Source organism: Neovison vison, chromosome 7 (genome assembly GCF_020171115.1).
Source record: "Neovison vison isolate M4711 chromosome 7, ASM_NN_V1, whole genome shotgun sequence".
Lineage (NCBI taxonomy): Eukaryota > Metazoa > Chordata > Mammalia > Carnivora > Mustelidae > Neogale > Neogale vison.
In genome coordinates, this window is record NC_058097.1 from 177,903,934 (window position 1) to 177,922,092 (window position 18,159).

Consider the following 18,159-nt stretch of genomic DNA (forward strand, 5'->3'; position numbering starts at 1 on the left):
CATAACACCAAGTGCTCATGCAACAGATGCCCTCCTTAATACCCATCACTAGGCTAACCCATTCCTCCATGTTTCTCCTGCCATGCTCCTCCTCTCTAAAACCCTCGGTTTGTTTCTCAGAGTCCATAGTCTCTCTTCATTTGTCCCCCTTCTGATTCACCCCTTCATTTTTCCCTTCCTTCTCCTAATGTTCTCCATGCTATTCCTTATGTTCACAAATAAGTGAAACCATATGATAATTGTCTTTCTCTGCTTCACTTATTTCACTTAGCATAATCTCCTCCAGTCCCATTCATGTTGATGCAAAAGTTGGGTATTCATCCTTTCTGATAGCTGAGTAATATTCCATTGTATATATGGAACACATTTTCTTTATCCATTCATCTGTTGAAGGGCATCTCAGCTCTTTCCACAGTTTGGCTATTGTGGACATTGCTGTTATGAATACTGGGGTGCATATGGTCCTTCTTTTCACTACTTCTGTATCTTTGGGATAAATACCTAGTGGTGCAATTGCTGGGTCATAGGGTAGCTCTCTTTTTAATTTTTTGAGGAATTTCCACACTGTTTTCCAAAGTGGCTATACCAACTTGCATTCCCACCAACAGTGTAAGAGGGTTTCCTTCACAACCTCTCCAACATTTGTTGTTTCTTGCCTTGTCAATTTTTGTCATTCTAACTGATATAAGGTGGTATCTCAATGTGGTTTTGATATGAATCTCCCTGATGGCTAATGATGATGAACATTTTTTCATGTCTGTTAGCCATTTGTATGCCTTCTTTTGAGAAGTATCTGTTCATGTCTTCTGTCCATTTCTTCACTGGATTATTTGGTTTTTGGGTGTTGATATTGAGAAGTTCTTACAGATCTTGGATACCAGCCCTTTGTCCATAGTGTCATTTGCAAATATCTTCTCCCATTCCGTGGGTTGCCTCTTTGTTTTATTGACTATCTCCTTTGCTTTGTAGAAGCTTTTTATCTTAATGAAGTCCCAAAAGTTCATTTTCACTTTTGTTTCCCTTGCCTTTGGAAACATGTCTTGAAAGAAGTTGCTGTGGCCAATGTCAAAGAGGTTACTGCCTATGTTCGCCTCTAGGATTTTGATGGATTCCTGTCTCACACTGAGGTCTTTCATCCATATGGAGTTTATCTTTGTGTATGGTGTAAGAGAATGGTAGAGTTTCATTCTTCTGTATATATTTTCTGTCCAATTTTCCCAGCACCATTTTTGGAAGAGACTATCTTTCTTCCATTGAGTATTTTTTCCTGCTTTCTCAAAGATTATTTGACTACAGAGTTGATGATCCATATCTGGTCTCTCTCTTCTGTTCCATTGTGTTTTTTGGGTCAGTACTGTGCTATCTTGGTGATCACGGCTTTGTAATATAGCTTGGAATCAAACAACATGATGCCCCCAGCTCTGTTTTTCTTTTTCAATATTTCCTTGGTGATTCGGGGTCTTTTCTGGTTCCATACAAATTTTAGGATGGTTTGTTCTAGCACTTTGAAAAGCATTCCTCAATTTCATAAAATTCATCTATGAAAAACCCACAGCAAATAATTCTCAATGGGGAAAAGCTGAGAGGCTTTCCCTTATGATCAGGAATACAACAAGGATGCCCACTCTCACCACTATTTTTCAGCATAGTACAAGAAGTCCTAGCAACACCAATCAGACAACAAAAAGAAATAAAAGGTATTCAAACGAACAAAGAAGAAGTCGAACTTTCTTTCTTTGCAGATGACAGGATACTTTATGTGGAAAACCCAAAAACTCCACCCCCAAATTACTAGAACTCATACAGCAATTCAGTAATATGGCAGGATACAAAATCAATGCACAGAAATCAGTTGCTTTCTTAAACACTAACAATGTAACTGTACAACGAGAAATTAGAGAATTGAATCCATTTACAATAGCACCAAAAATCATAAGATAGGGGCACCTGGGTGGCTCAGTCATTGGGCATCTGCCTTCAGCTCAAGTTGTGATCCCAGGATCCTGGGATTGAGCCCCTCATCAGGCTCCTTGCTGAGCAGGGAGTCTTTTTCTCCCTCTCCCACTTCCCCTGCCTGTGTTCCCTCTCTCCCTGTGTCTCTGTTTGTCAAATAAATAAATTTTTAAAAATCTTTTTTAAAAAATCATAAGATTCTTTGGAATAAACCTAACTGAAGAGGTAAAGGACCTATACTTTAGGAACTACAGAACACTCATGAAAAGAAACTGAAGACACAAAAAGATGGAAGAATATTCTATACTCATGGATCGGAAAATAAACATTGTTAAAATGTCTGCATTGCCCAGTGCAATCTATATTTTCAATGCTATCTGGATCAAAATACCAAAGGCATTTTTCAGTAACATTTTTTTAAAGGTTTTGATCTTGACATCACATTGGTAGAATCACTGATTGGTTTCAAAACCTTTCATTCATTTTTGCCACATGCTTCAGTACCAGTGATGAGCACTCGGTAATTGTTTCCTGAATGAACTGTTGTCCTGTGGCGTGGCAGCAGCATAAATTTATTAGATTTACCTGGCCTGTATGTTTCCCTTATCCAATATTATCACAATTTTAAATATTTATTTGAAGTAGTTCTTCCTCATTACAATCTAGTAGAATTGAAATTCACACGCTTTATTCTCCCTTAGTCAAGTAAAGGGTGTATTACTCAAAATAAATCAACTGATTTCTACCTTTTTGTAATTTGAAACTTGAGCAAAATGACTATAAAACTAAATAAGTTCAGTAGTGGTCCTACCCAGAGTGATGAGACTTTAAAAAAAAAAAAAAGATTTTATTTATTTATTTGACAGAGAAAGGGAACATAAGTAGGGGGAGTGGGAGAGGGAAAAGCAGGCTTCCTGTGGAGCAGGGAGCCTGACATAGGGCTCCATCCCAGGACACGGGATCATCATCTAAGCCAAAGGCAGATGCTTAATGACTGAGCCACTCAGGCACCCCAACATTCTTAACTTTTTCAAAGATACTTTTTAATGATTTTAAGCAAACTGAAAATATCGTTAGTAATGATCACAATGGATGAATTCAAAGTTTCTCATATACTTCAATGGGCTTTTCAAATTCACTACTTAGTCATTTGAATTAATCATGTAACAGTTATAAACACAAACAAGCTGACAAGTGTACTTACACTGAAGATCTTATATCTGTCTGGGTAGTCACTATTTTCAATAACAATGAAAAATAAAGAACCGTATTCCATTCCTCTAAAATACCACTTAGGGGCGCCTGGGTGGCTCAGTGGGTTAAGCTGCTGCCTTCAGCTCAGGTCACGATCTCAGGGTCCTGGGATCGAGTTCCGCGTCGGGCTCTCTGCTCAGGAGGGAGCCTGCTTCCCTATCTCTCTCTCTCTGCCTGCCTCTCCATCTGCTTGTGGTTTCTCTCTGTCAAATTAATAAATAAAATCAAAAAAAATAAAAAAATAAGAAAATAAAATACCACTTAATTCTTTAATCTAGAGGATTATACCTGCTTTCAGCAGAAGTGTTGAAACCTAACACAATTTCACAAAAATTAGTCTAAAGGCATTACTTCAATCCAAGGATTTTTGAGTTTTTATTTTTATTCCAATTAGCTAACATACAGTCTAATATTAGTTTCAGATGTACAATAATATAGTGATTCAACAATTCCACACATCATCTGATGCTCATCATGCCAAGTACACCCCTTAATCCTCATCACCTATCTCACTCATCCCCCAACCCATCTTCCCTCTGGTAACCAACACTTCTCCATATTTAAAAGTCTGTTCCTTGGTTTGTCTCTTTTTAAACTTTACTCATTTGTTTTTCTTAAATTCCACATATGTGTGAGATGATACAGTATTTGTCTTTCTCTGGTTGACTTATTTTTGTTTAACATTATACCTTCTAGTTCCATCTATGTCATTGCAAATGTCAAGGTTTCATTCTTTTTATGGCTGAATAATTTTCCATAGTATCTGGAATATCTGATATATATCTCACATCTTCTTTATCCATTCATCTATTGATGGACATGGGCTGCTTCCATTAATCCATTCTGAGTCTCTTTTTGTGTATGGTGTAAGAAAGTGGTCCGGTTTTCTCAATACCATTTGTTGAAGAGACTGTCAACAGTTGGATATTCTCTCCTGCGTTGTTGAAGATTAATTGACCATATAGTTGTGGGTTTATTTCTTGGTTTTTTATTCTGTTCCACTGATCTATGCGTCTATTTATGTGCCAGTACCATACTGTTTTCATTACTACAGCTTTGTAATATAACTTGAAGTCCAGAATTGTGTTGCCTCCAGCAATTTGTTTTTCCTTTTTCAAAGTTGCTTTGGCTGTTCAGGGATTCAGGGTCTTTCGTGGTTCCATGCAGATTTTAGAATTGTTGGTTCTAGTTCTGTGAAAACTGCTGTTGGCATATGGATAGGGATTGCATTAAATGTGTAGATTGTTTGGGGTAGCACAAGCATTTTAACAGTATTTGTTCTTCCAATCCATGAGCAAGGGCATGTCTTTCTATTTCTTTGTGTCACCTTCAATTTCATTCATCAGTGTTTCATAGTTTTCAGAGTATAAGTCTTTCACCTTTTTGGTTAGGTTTATTCCTAGGCATCTCATTACTTTTCATGCAACTGTAAATGGGATTGCTTTCTTAATTTCTCTTTCTGCTGCTTCATTAATGGTGCACAGAACTTCAACCAATTCTGTACATTCATTTTTGTATCTTGTAACTTTACTGAATTAGTTTATCAGTTCTAATACTCCTTGGTTGAATCTTTCAGGTTTTCATTACATAGTATCATATCATCTACAAATAATTAAAATAAGAAGTAAAGGAAGAAGTAATTCTTCCTTACCACTTTGGATTCCTTTTATTTCATTTTGTTATCTAACTGCTGTGGCTAGTACTTCCAGTAATACTTTGAAGAAAAGTGGTAAGAGTGGATCTCCTAGTTACTGACATTAGGGGAAAAGCTCTCTGTTTTTCCCCATTGAGGATGATGTTAGCTGTGGGTTTTTCATAGAACACCTTTACTGTATGTTGAGGTATGTTCCCTTTAAGCCTACTTTGTTAAGAGGCCGTGTTTTTTTTTTTTTTTTTAAATCACGAGTGGTTATTGTACTTTGTCAAATGCTTTTTCAGCATCTACTGAAATGACCACATGGTCCTTATTCTTCTCTTATTGATGTGATGAATCATGTTGTTCATTGATTTGTAAATACTGAACCATCCTTGCATCCCTGGAATAAATCCCACTTGATCATACTAAATGATTTTTCTTTTTTTATTTTTAATGTATTGTTGAATTTGGTTCGCTAGGAACTTATTAAGGACATTTTGCATCTATATTCATCAGGGATACTAGTTAGTCATTCTCTTTTTTAGTGGTGTCTTTATCCGGTTTTGGTATCAGGATAATCCTGAATTTGAAAGTTTTCCTTCCTTTCCCCTTTTTTGTAATAGTGTGAGAAGAATAGGCGTTAACTCTTCTTTAAATGTTTCATAGAATTTGCCTGTGAAGCCAGTTGGTGCTGGACTTTAATTTTTGAGGAGTTTTTTCATTACTTATTCAATTTCTTTGCTGGTGATCAGTCTATTCAAATTTTCCATTTCTTCCTGCTTTAGTTTTAGTAGGTTATATGTTTCTAGGAATTTATCCATATCTTCTATTTTGTACAATTTGTTGGCATATAGTTCTTCATAATATTCTAATTGTATTTCTGTGGTATTGGTTTTATTTCTCTTCTGTCAATTGTGATTTTATTTGAGTCCTTTTGTCTTTTTTTTCTTGATAAGTCTAGATAAAGGTGTATCAACTTTATTGATTTTTTTTTTCACAGAATCAGTTCCTGGTTTCATTGACCTATCCTATCATGTGTTTTTTGTTTTTTTTTTTTTTTTAGATTCTAGATCATTTATTTCTACTCTCATCTTTATTTTTTTCCTTCACTCTGCTGGTTTTAGGTTTTGTTGTTGTTCTTTTTCTAGCTCCTTTAGGTTTAAGGTTAGGTTGTTAGAGATTTTTCTTAGTAGTCCTACATTGCTAAATATTTCCCTGTTAGAACTGCTTTTGCTGCACTCAAAGCTTTTAGACCGTTGTGTTTTCCTTTTCATTTGTCCCCACGTACTTTGTTTCTTCTTTTATTTCCTGGTTGGCCCATTCATTATTTAGTACCATGGTATTTAACATCCATATATTTGTGATCTTCAGATTTTTTCTTGTGGTTGACTTCTAGTTTCATAGCATTGTGGTCAAGGAATTTTTCAATTTTTCAGCTTAGATCAATTTTTAATGTGACCTTTATGAGAATATTGTCCACTACACATTAATACAAGCTTCCTTAACCTTTCAGTTAAAAAATGATAAATATAATAGGCTGTCAATGCCTGTAAAGATGAATAATCCTGATAACTAAAACTGCAGCAAAGATTAAAGTGATTTAATTGGTTTTCTCTACAATAGAGCTCTAGACAAATTAAAATATATTGTGATATACTCTATTTCAACATCCTTTGCTTAAAGTCAAAGTTAATTCAATTAAATTGAAGTTATTTGTTTGCATGACATAATCTGATTTTCAAATAGATAAACCTAGTCAATGGCCATGATATTATAAAGACTTTCAAATTACATAGGCACTCATAGCTCATTAGCCCATACAGGCTCATATGGGACTGTTTGTATATGAATCTACTTGGCTGCTCTGATTTAGTTCTCATAAAGAGATGAAGAGGCTAGTTGTCAAGTTTGCTGTAATTGCATGTCAGCAAAAGCTTAAATTCTTTGGGAAGCAATGAGAAAAACAGATTGGTATCACTTGTCTGAGAAACCCAAGAACATTTTAAATAATAATATAAATAACTTTATGGCATTGTTATTAAAACTTTAACATTACATATTATATCATAGTAAAGATAATTTTATTAAGAAGACTAAAAAATAGCTAAGTACCTACTGTTTTTGTTCTTTTTACCTCTATGAATGGATTCAAGCTTTCTTTTCTTTTTTTTTTTTTTTAAGATTTTATTTATTTGACAGAGAGAGATCACAAGCAGGCAGAGAGGCAGGTAGAGAGAGAAGCAGGCTCCCTGCCAAGCAGAGAGCCTGATGTGGGGCTCGATCTCAGGACCCTGAGATCATGACCTGAGCTGAAGGCAGAGGCTTGACCCACTGACCCACCCAGGTGCCCTGCTATTTTCTTCTTTTACACATTTTACTACTACATGCAAAGACTCTGTCCACAGATAATATCAGGATTCATTGCTTTCCAAATGCAAACTTAAATTTTAACAAACATGGGCACCTGGTGGCTTAGTGGATTAAAGCCTCTGCCTTGGGCTCAGGTCATGATCCCAGGGTCCAGGGATTGAGCCCCACATCATGATCTCAGGGTCCTGGGATCAAGACCCACATCAGGCTCAGGCTCTCTGCTCAGTAGGGAGCCTGCTTCCTCCTCTCTCTCTGCCTACTTGTGATCGCTGTCTGTCAAATAAATGAATAAAATCTTTAAAAAAAATTTTTTTTAACAATCTATGAAAAACAAGATTAGAGGAAAGGACAGTATCTGCATAATTAAGATTAAAGTCTACATGTATATTTGTCTGCATATGTGTGGTCTAAAAGATTATTTTAAAGCTTTGAAACATTTAAAATAGGAATAACTTAAAAATAATATTTACACACAACTTTTTACAACTACGTTTACTAATAAAAGACACAGCTGCTCATTTCCCCCTTATTTCCTTTTGGATAGCAATTTGAAAACCTTCGGGAATAAAATGAATTTCCCTTAAAATAATTCATTAAATTTTAGTGAAAAGGATAAAAACTCAAAAAGAAACTTCATACATTCTTCAAATCTATTTTGCAAATTACCTTTAAATTTCTTCAATATGACCCCAAAATAAATCAATGGGGTTATAAAGCTCACTTTTTAAGAAACCTATGGCATCTTTCTTAGGGTATTTTCACCTTTTTTAGTCACAAAGATAAGGTACATAATACTTAAACTAACTTAAAGTTACACCAGTATTCTTGTGTGTACAGATACAAATTATATTTAATAATTATGAAGACTATTCTCATACATGTCTTTATTCTAAAAAAAAATCAATGAAAGAGAAAAATGTAATTTTAAATTATATGAAACCTTCAGTAGTCAAACTTTAATTTAATAAAGAAAAATAAATCCTTCTTTTAAGTCCTTTCTTTAGAGGAAAGTGATATATAAAAAAAATAAAATACAACTAAGAAATGGTTGGATATGTTTTTACTTCATTTAGTCAGTCTTATCAGCTATTCATTACAAAACATAGTCACCTAGTATGGTAACGATAAGAACACAACAGGAAAGATTTTCATCAATCACCAAATCACAATTAATAGTTAATTATTTGATTGTGTTCAAAAGAAAGTTAGAGTACTCTCAGAGATAGGTGAATCTTTTAATTCGTACTGTGTTAATTTACCTATAGACATATTACCAACTCTACACAAAAATCAGCTTACTGAATTCCCAAAAGAAAGAAATTTGCTAGTAATTAAGGTTTCACCTATAGGAGATCATGAACTTCTTTACAATTTTCTTAATACTGTTTTGAAAAATTAGGGGGGCACTTAGCTTTATCAGTAAATTAGGGGGGCACTTAGCTTTATCAGTTGCTTCCCAAAATCCTGCCTTGATGTAAGTGACCATTTTTTTCCTATCTTGCCTATAGAGTTAAGTTACATAAAAGAAAAATGATTTGAATAAAATAACATTAAATTACTGAATACAGTACTTTGAATGAAGGTCATCTGAATTATATAAGAATAATGTAAAAAGAATAATGTAAGAATGTTTAGAAAAAAGATTACTTTTAAATCTTAATTATCTAAAATACATTTAATATTCTGTCAGAATGGGCATAAAATCTTAATTATACATATCAATATATAAAATTATTTAATGCAAAAGTTAATGCTCTGAATTGTTAGAGAAAAATATTGTCACTATAACCCAAATATCATTTTAGAAGGTTCTTAAGAGGTGGTCATTCACATTAACAAAATACTCAGAAGTGACTAAAAACTTTTTCCATTTTTTCTAAGACTGTAAGTATCTGTTTCATGAAATTTTAAAGTAGAATAAAATAAAGCACATTTTATGTTGCCTTTGATCTTTAACTTGTAGCCTTATCTCCCAGGTCAGAGGGCACATTATTCAATTTCACTATATTTTGTGTAAAACCACTGTAGCGTTGAAGATGACTCTCAGTACAAATGTCACGGTACTTAAAGCTAAACCAGAATCTAGTTTTTCAGCTTCTTAATTAAAATCACAGTTTAAAATAGTCTGACAATATTATCTTTATTCTTTCCAGTTGAATAGTGACAGAATTTTCACATCTTTTATTCAATCAAGCTTAGCGATCTTTTTAAGGCCCTTTTATTTTCTAAAACATCAAAAACAATTTCATGAAGCAAAAGAGTTACTTTATTTTTCGGTATTTAATAAAAAGTGATCTCTCTTTTCTTACTTCCCATACCTACAATATATAAACTTCACTCAAAAATTACTTTTACTTCTCTTACAGTCTGCTCCAAAGAAGGAAGATTGAAATAGTCTAAGTCCACCCAAAAAGCCTTCAGAAGATTTAAGTGGATATGGGAGAATTTTGCTCAATCAAAAATACAGGGAAATAAATCCTTCTGAATCAAATAGGGACAGGAAGAGAGAAGATAAAAATAAATATCCATAAAATACTATGCTGTAAAAATTTAAATATTAAATTTTAATATACCATAGAATAGGAAGGTGCAAGAAACACTTGTTGAATGATAAAGAATGAGTACCCTATCCCAAGTGTCATATTCAAATGTCACTTCATTTTATTCTCATTTTTTAGGTAATCACTAATAACTGCATGCTTGCATAAATACCTATAAAAGATAATAAAATAATAGGTTTTGTTGTTATTTCCTTATTCTTTGATATTAAAATAAGATATCAATAATCTGGGAACTAGGTTAAATTTCTTTTATAATATGTAAAAACTATATAATCCAGAAATAAATTTGTGAAGTAAATTCATTTAAGTTATATTTAACATTGTAACACTGTAATACAGTCCTTTAAAGGGAATATTAATACCCAGTTTCAATTTTTTTTTCAAGATTTTATTTATTTATTTGACAGAGAGAGATCATAAGTAGGCAGAGAGAGAGAGAGAGAATGGAGGAAGCAGGCTCCCTGCTGAGCAGAGAGCCCGATGTGGGGCTCTATCCCAGGACCCTGAAATCATGACCTGAGCCGAAAGCAGAGGCTTAACCAACTGACCCACCCAGGCGCCCCTCAACTTTTTTAAATATAAATGCCACATTTATATTGACAAAGATACTACACACATTACATTATGTGCTAATCTGGAGAGTGAGTGTGTATTTTGTGATCACCTTACCATTTCACTGACTTTCTTCTGTAAAGAATATTTAGAAACCTTGAAAAAGAAAAAAGAGAGAGAGAAAATTCATTATAATTCTGCACTTATCTGATACAAATTCCTCCTGATATTAAAATTACATGCTATACAATGTGGTATTTATTTCCTACACATTATTTTTTCCTTGGGACATTTTTTTCAGGATGTTATTTACCATAACTTTTTTCTATATAACAAAACAATATATTCAGTAATTATTCAAGATATATTTATGGAGCACCTACTATATACCAGTCACCTTCCTTAGGACTCGGATACAGCACTGAACTAAGCAAATCCCTGCCCGCTAGTGGCTTTCTGTCTAGTGGAGGCAGTATAATTACTCATTTTAGCAGAATAAGTTCCAAGAAGTAGAATTCCTCTTAATTGTTCCTTTTCCTAGACTTTAAACAATTCTTACATAGTCCCTTAGAGTGGCTGACCAACTTAAACTCAACAAGCTGTGGATAAGGGTTCACTGTTTATGTTTGTTAAATTTTAAGCACAAATAGTTATTTCACATTTCCTATGCAATCTAGCACACTGCCTTGAATAAACTGATAATTTTATTTCATTTTTGTGAAATAGGTCTTTTGTGATTTATTTCTTCAACAAATAATGAATACATACTATAAGTAAAGCACTAACATACACATTGAGGGTACAGTACTGAGCCAAAAAAAAAAAAATCCTGTCCAGATTAAATTCTAGGGATTGTAGAAAATAAGCAACATAAATAAGTTAAGATAGATGGAATATTAAATATTAGTAAGTACTAAAGAAAAATCAAGGAAGGAGATTACATAAGATGCCCAAGAAAATCCTTTCTGAGATGGCATCTTTTGAGTCAAGATTCTACAGGAGTGAGGAAAAGAATTTCAGCTACTGGAAAGGACCCAAGGTAAGAGAACATCTGAACAACAAGAGTAACTGGAGCTTCTTGCAGACGTGTGCCTCCCCTTGTTCTGTGGGCTATCCTCACAGCATGACCCCCAAACACCAGTCTTTGATCCTGCCTCAAACAAAGAAACTGAGATTGCCTCCTGCCCCCAAGCCAAAGGGAGACACAGAACAGCAAAAAGGTTCAAGAAGCACCTGAACATACGGAAGAAGTACAAGATGAAACAGACTTGCTGAACAAGCCAGTGAGGAAATTCTGAGTAGAACAGAAATATAAGAAACTCCAAGCATTTTTTCAAAGGCACTGAAATTGATGGCCAAAATGCCAAATTTGGGGGTAACAACATCTGTCAATGATCCACAAGTGTCTGTACTGCTTGGGGAGGAAGAGGCGTTGCATTATTTGGCAAGAGTCGAAGTGACATAAATCAAAGATATAAAATCAGGTTACAAAATAGATTTTTATTTTGATGAAAACCCTTACTTTGAAAATAAAATTCTCTCCAAAGACTTTCATCTACATAAGCATGGTGATCCATCTTCAAAGTCCACTGAAATCAAACTGAAATCCTGAAAGGATCTGAAGAAATGTTCAAGTCAAACACAGAATAAAGCCAGCAGAAAGACACAGCGTGAGGAACCAGAGAGCTTCTTCCCCTGATCTACTGACCATTCTGAAGCAGGTGCACATGAGTTTGGAGACATCGTTAAAGATGATACTTGGCCAAATCCATTACAGTACTACTGGGTTCCTGATATGGATAATGAAGAAGGGGAAGGAGGAGAAAGAAGGATTGGAAGATATTGATGAAGAAAGTGAAGAAGATGAAGATGATGATGGGGGGGAGGGAGAAGAAGAGTTAAAGGAGAGGACTAATGAAACTATGATGGAGTCCAACCTTCTTTTCTGAATTTTCTCAGTCCCTGGGAGCAAACTATAGTAACCCCCACCCAGATCCTCTTGTGCTTATTTGCCCTGTTTTTTGAAGCCTCTTTCCTCTCCCTTTATAAAATGGTTCTCAATTTATTGGGAGAGGGGGGGATATCTTGAGCAGAAAATACACTGGGAAAAGAATCTCTCCCCCTTTCTGTTCCAAATTCATTTTTATTCCTTCCTGTCACAACAAAAATTTTACAGAATCAACATCCCTTTGCTCTGTGGGGGAAAAAAGAAAAATCTTCTGCTCCTTTAGGTCTGTTGGAACCTGGAGGGTGCTAGGCCCCTGTGTAGGAGTGCATAGAATTCTAGCTTTTTTTTTTTTTTTTTAAGATTTTAAGATTTTTTTTATTTATTTGACAGACAGAGATCACAAGTGGACGGAGAGGCAGACAGAGAGAGAGAGAGAAGCAGGCTCCCTGCTGAGCAGAGAGCCCGATGTGGGACTCGATCCCAGGACCCTGAGATCATGACCTGAGCCGAAGGCAGCAGCTTAACCCACTGAGCCACCCAGGCGCCCAGAATTCTAGCTTTTTGCCCTCCTTTCTCTGTATATTGGACTCAGAGATTACATTGTGTCTGACATGAACAGGACAGTTAGCACTTATCAACATGTATCTGTCTATTTTGTTTAAAAAAAGAAAAAAAACTTTTAAAAATGGGGTAATAGAACATCAGCAAAAGGGAGGTTTGAGATGTTTAGGTAGGTTAAGAGGGCATTTTATCAACATGCCTTCTCCTTTGGAATGTTTAATTGTGATGTTTAACGACATCCTGCAGTTTAAGTTGATACGTTGAAAATAAAATTGAAATAAGTCAAGCAGAGAAAGACAATTATATGGTTTCACTTATTTGTGTGACATAAGGAATAGCATGGAGGTCAGTAGAAGAAAGGGGAAAATGAAGGGGAGAGTTAACAGAGGGGGAGATAATTATGAGAGACTATGGATTCTGAGAAACAAACTCAGGGTTTTAGAGGGGATGGGGATGAGGGAATGGGTTAGCCCAGTGATGAATAGTAAGGAGGGCACATATTGCATGGAGCATGGGGTGTAAATGAATTACAGAACACTATATCAAAAACTAATGATGTACTGTATGGTGACTAACATAATAAAAAATAGAATAATAGATAAGATAAAATAAAATAAAATAATCTCCTAATGATGACTTGAGTCCTACCACTTGATGGGAGAATCAGCAGAACCTGTAGGATTTTATTTGGGATTGACATTCTCTACTATAATTTTGTTCCTGTTTATTTTTAAATTTCTTTTTGTTTCACTGGAAAGGAAAGATGAAGCTCAGTTTTAACTGTTAAAAGTGTACAAGTTGCTCTGTTACAATAAAATTAAATGTGTACACACACACAAAAGAACAACAGGAAAGCCAATGCGGCTGGAGGGGAACAAGCAAGGGGAAGAACAGCAATAGAGGAATTTAGAGAAAAGAGGAGGCAAGGGGGGCAAATCATGCCCCTGCTCATGGATCGGAAGAACAAATACTGTTAAAATGCTTGTGCTACCCCAAACAATCTACACATTTAATGCAATCCCTATCCATATGCCAACAGCAGTTTTCACAGAACTAGAACCAACAATTCTAAAATCTGCATGGAACCACAAAAGACCCTGAATCCCTGAACAGCCAAAGCAACTTTGAAAAAGGAAAAACAAATTGCTGGAGGCAACACAATTCTGGACTTCAAGTTATATTACAAAGCTGTAGTAATGAAAACAGTATGGTACTGGCACATAAATAGACGCATAGATCAGTGGAACAGAATAAAAAACCAAGAAATAAACCCACAACTATATGGTCAATTAATCTTCAACAACGCAGGAGAGAATATCCAACTGTTGACAGTCTCTTCAACAAATGGTATTGAGAAAACCGGACCACTTTCTTACACCATACACAAAAAGAGACTCAGAATGGATTAAAGACATATTGTGAGACCTGAGATCATAAGAACCCTAGACTAGACCACAGGCAGTAATGTCTCTGACATGAGCTGTGGCAGTATTTTTCTAGATATGTCCCCCAAGGCAAGGGAAATAAAAGGAAAAATAAACTATTGGGACTACATCAAAATAAAAATCTGCAGAGCAAAGGAAACAATCAACAAAACTTAAAGGCAGTCTATGGAATAGGAGAAGGTGTTTGCAAATGACATAGGCAATAAAGGGTTAGTATCCAAAACATATAAAGAACTTATAAAACTCAACACCCCCAAAACAAATAATCCAATTTTAAAAAGGGCAGAAGACATGAAAGACATTTCTCCAAAGATGACATGTAGATGGCCAACAGATACATGAAAAGATGTTCCACATCACTCATTGTCGGGGAAAGGCCAATCAAAACTACACTGAAGATATCACCTCACACTTGTTAGAATGTCTGAAATCAAAAACACCAGAAACAACAAATGTTGGGGAAGATGTGGACAAAAGAGAGCACTCATGCACTGTTGATGAGAATGCAAACTGGTACAGCCACTGTGGAAAACAGTACGAAGTTTCCTCAAAAATTAAAAAGAACTGTATGATCCAGCAATCACACTACTGGGCATTTACCCCCAAAATACAAAAACACTAATTCAGAAGGATACATGCATCCCTATGTTTATAGCAGCATTATTTACAATAACCAAACTACGGAAGCAGCCCATGCCTATCAACAGATGAATGGATAAAGAAGAAGTGAGATAGATAGACCTATAGATAGACAGATAGATAGATAGATCTCAAATATTCCACATACTATGGAACATTATTCCACTATAAAAAAAAAGTCTTGGGGCACCTGGGTGGCTCAGTGAGTTGAGGCCTCTGCCTTCGGCTCAGGTCGTGATCCCGGGGTCCTGGGATCGAGCCCCGCGTCGGGCTCTCTGCTCAGCGGGGGGCCTGCTTCCCCCTCTCTCCCTGCCTCCCTCTCTGCCTTCTTGTGATCTCTGTCTGTCAAATAAATAAAATTATAAAAAAAAAATCTTGCCATTTGCAATGACACAGTTGGAGCTAGAGTGTATAATGCTAAGCAGAATAAGTCAGTCAGGGAAAGAAAAATACTATATCATCTCACTTAGTATGTGAAATTTAAGAAACAAAATAAATGAGCAAAGTTTTAAAAAGAGAAAGAGAGAGGTAGGCAAACCATGAAACAGACTCTTAACTATAGAGAATAAACAGATGGTTACCAGATGGGAGGTGGATGGGGAGCTGGGTGAAGTAGGTGATAGTTATTATGGAGAGCATCTGTCATAAAGAGCACTGAGTGATGTATGGAATTGCTGAATCACACTGTACACCTGAAACTAATATAACACTGTTAACTATACTGGAATTAAAAAAAAAAATTTAAAAAGAAGTGGAGTAAGGTGAGGAGGCAACCCTGAAAAAGGGCAACCCAATTCATGGTGTCAGAGTCCAAGCAGGGAAAAGAGGGCATCCATATTGGGAAGGAAGTCATGGCAAATTGATAAACTGGTTGTATACAGGGTAGTTTATCATAGAAGTAAATATATTAAGGATAAAGAATGTCACATTTCTCACTGTAAAAGGAAAGAAATGTATAAACACAGAAAGGAAATAAACTAAAATTAATAACCTCACGGTTTCATATTAAAATTGGAGGTAAGGGTACATGGATGGCTCAGACACTGGGCGTCTGCCTTTGGCTTGGGTCATGATCCCAGGGTCCTGGGATCGAGCTCTGCATCAGGCTCTTGTTCAATGGAGCAGGAGTCTGCTTCTCCCTCTCCTGCTCCCCCTGCCTGTGTTCCCTCTCTCGCTCTGTCTCCCTGTCAAATAAATAAATAGTCTTAAAAAAAAAAATTGGAGGTAATGTAATTTCATGATTTTTTATATACATAGGTTGTTAGAAATAAACGTTATAAATTATAAACATAAATATAAATTATATTTCTGTGTATGTAAATACATACATAGATACATACATACATCTCTGTCCACCAAGAAAGTCTGAGAGCAGTGATGTATCAATAGCAATGAGTACAACAGTGCCCAGATCGTTGCTTCTAAATATCATTTTCCACTAAAAGGAACCAGGGCAACATAGTGAAATGATTCATTCCAGTGCAAGGTCAGGTAAATTACAAAATGATCCTGGCATATTTTGCTATCCTCTAAAAGCAGGAAAATGCTGAAAGAATGAAGACGTATCCAAAGGACTCAGTAATCAGCTTTATGGACTCTCACTAGCCAAATCAAGGATAATCTGAGCAACAAAATAAGTGATAGTCACAGATTTTAATCCATTTAAAAAAACTATGAATCTATACTGATAAAAACAAATAAATGAATATAGGAAAAGTTCAGTGAGAAACAGAATATTTACATAATTTCAAAGTATCTCCTTACAAAATACTCTGATTACAAGGGGAAAGAGTACCTTTTTAATGGAGAAATTTTTTTAAAGAACAACAACAAAAAAAAATGTAGAGATGAAGAATGCGGTGAATGCACTGAAAAAATGGAAGAGAGAGCCTTAAGGCCACACTGAATTGAATAGAAGAACCAGTGAACTCAAAGACAGATCATTTGAAATTATTCAATCAGAGAAGAAAAACAAGTGAAAGAGGGTGAAGAAAGCCTAAAAAATTTATAAAACAGCATCAAAGGAATCAATATAAGCATTATGAGAGTCCCAAAGGAGAAAAATAAAAGTGACAGAAGAAAGCTTACTCAAAGAAATAATGGCTGAAAACTTCCCAAATCTTGGGAGGGAAATGGACATCCAGATTCATGAGACTCAGAGGACCACAAACAGAATGAACCAAAAGAAGAATACACCAAGACACATTATAATCAAGTTGTCAAATCAAGGGGAAAAAAGAGGCTTCTGACAGTAGCAAGAGAAATGCAATTCACCAAATTTAAAGAAACCCCAATAAGATTATCTGTGGACTTCTCAGCAGAAAGCCGCAAGCCAGAAGAGAGTGGGACGATATATTCCAAGTATCAAAAGAAAAATCTGCCAATCAAGAATATCATACCTAACAAAATTATCATTTAAAAAATGAAAGAGAAAGTCTTTCCCAAACAAACAAAAACTAACAGAATCAGTTACCACTTGACTTGTCTTATAAAAAATAATTAAGGTTCAATTCTTCAAATTGAAACAAAAACATGCCAAACAGCAATGAAAAAAGCATATGAAAATATAATTCTCATTTATAAAGTATATACACAAATATAGAGAAATTCAAGACGGAATCGGTAGTATATAAATTCCTTTTAACCTTTATATAAAAGTTAGGAAATAAAAATTAATGAATATACAATATAAAAAGATGCAAACACTGTCCATAAGAACACAAAGTTGAGGGGGCAAACTATAGTGCTTTTGTATGCAATTAAAGCTGCTGTCAACTTTAAACTATTATAACTACAAGATATTTTATGCAAGACTTCAGATAACCCTAAAAATAAAAACCATAATACATATACAAAAGCTAAAGAGAAAAAAATCAAGAAAATCACTACAAAAACATCAAATAACAAAGGCAGACAAGCGATGCACAAAATTACCACAGAACAGAAAACAATTTACAAAATGACAACAGTAATTCCACACCTACCAATAATTACTTTACGTATAAATGTATTAAATTTTCCAACCAAAAGACATAGTGACAGGATTAAGAAAAAAAATATGAAGTGATATACAGCTGTTCCTGCTTATCTGTGGTTTCACTTTCCATGGTTTCAATTACCCATGGTCAAATGCAATTCAGAAGCAAATGATTCTCCTTCAATGTATCTAACACCACATCGTTCACCTCACTTCATCTCATCACATACATTATCTCACACCATCACAAGAAGAAGGGTGAG

At 35.1% G+C, this 18,159-nt stretch overlaps 1 protein-coding gene across 1 annotated transcript in view; it reads right to left on the minus strand.

Moving 5' to 3' along the window:
* The window catches only part of CCDC73 (coiled-coil domain containing 73), a 113,212-nt gene that overhangs the window by 55,567 nt on the left and 39,486 nt on the right, over window positions 1-18,159 (minus strand). Inside the window, exon 6 of the mRNA XM_044259030.1 lies at window positions 10,444-10,482. Within this exon, the coding sequence (XP_044114965.1) occupies window positions 10,444-10,482 (39 nt within the window). The remainder of the gene's footprint in view (window positions 1-10,443; window positions 10,483-18,159) is intronic.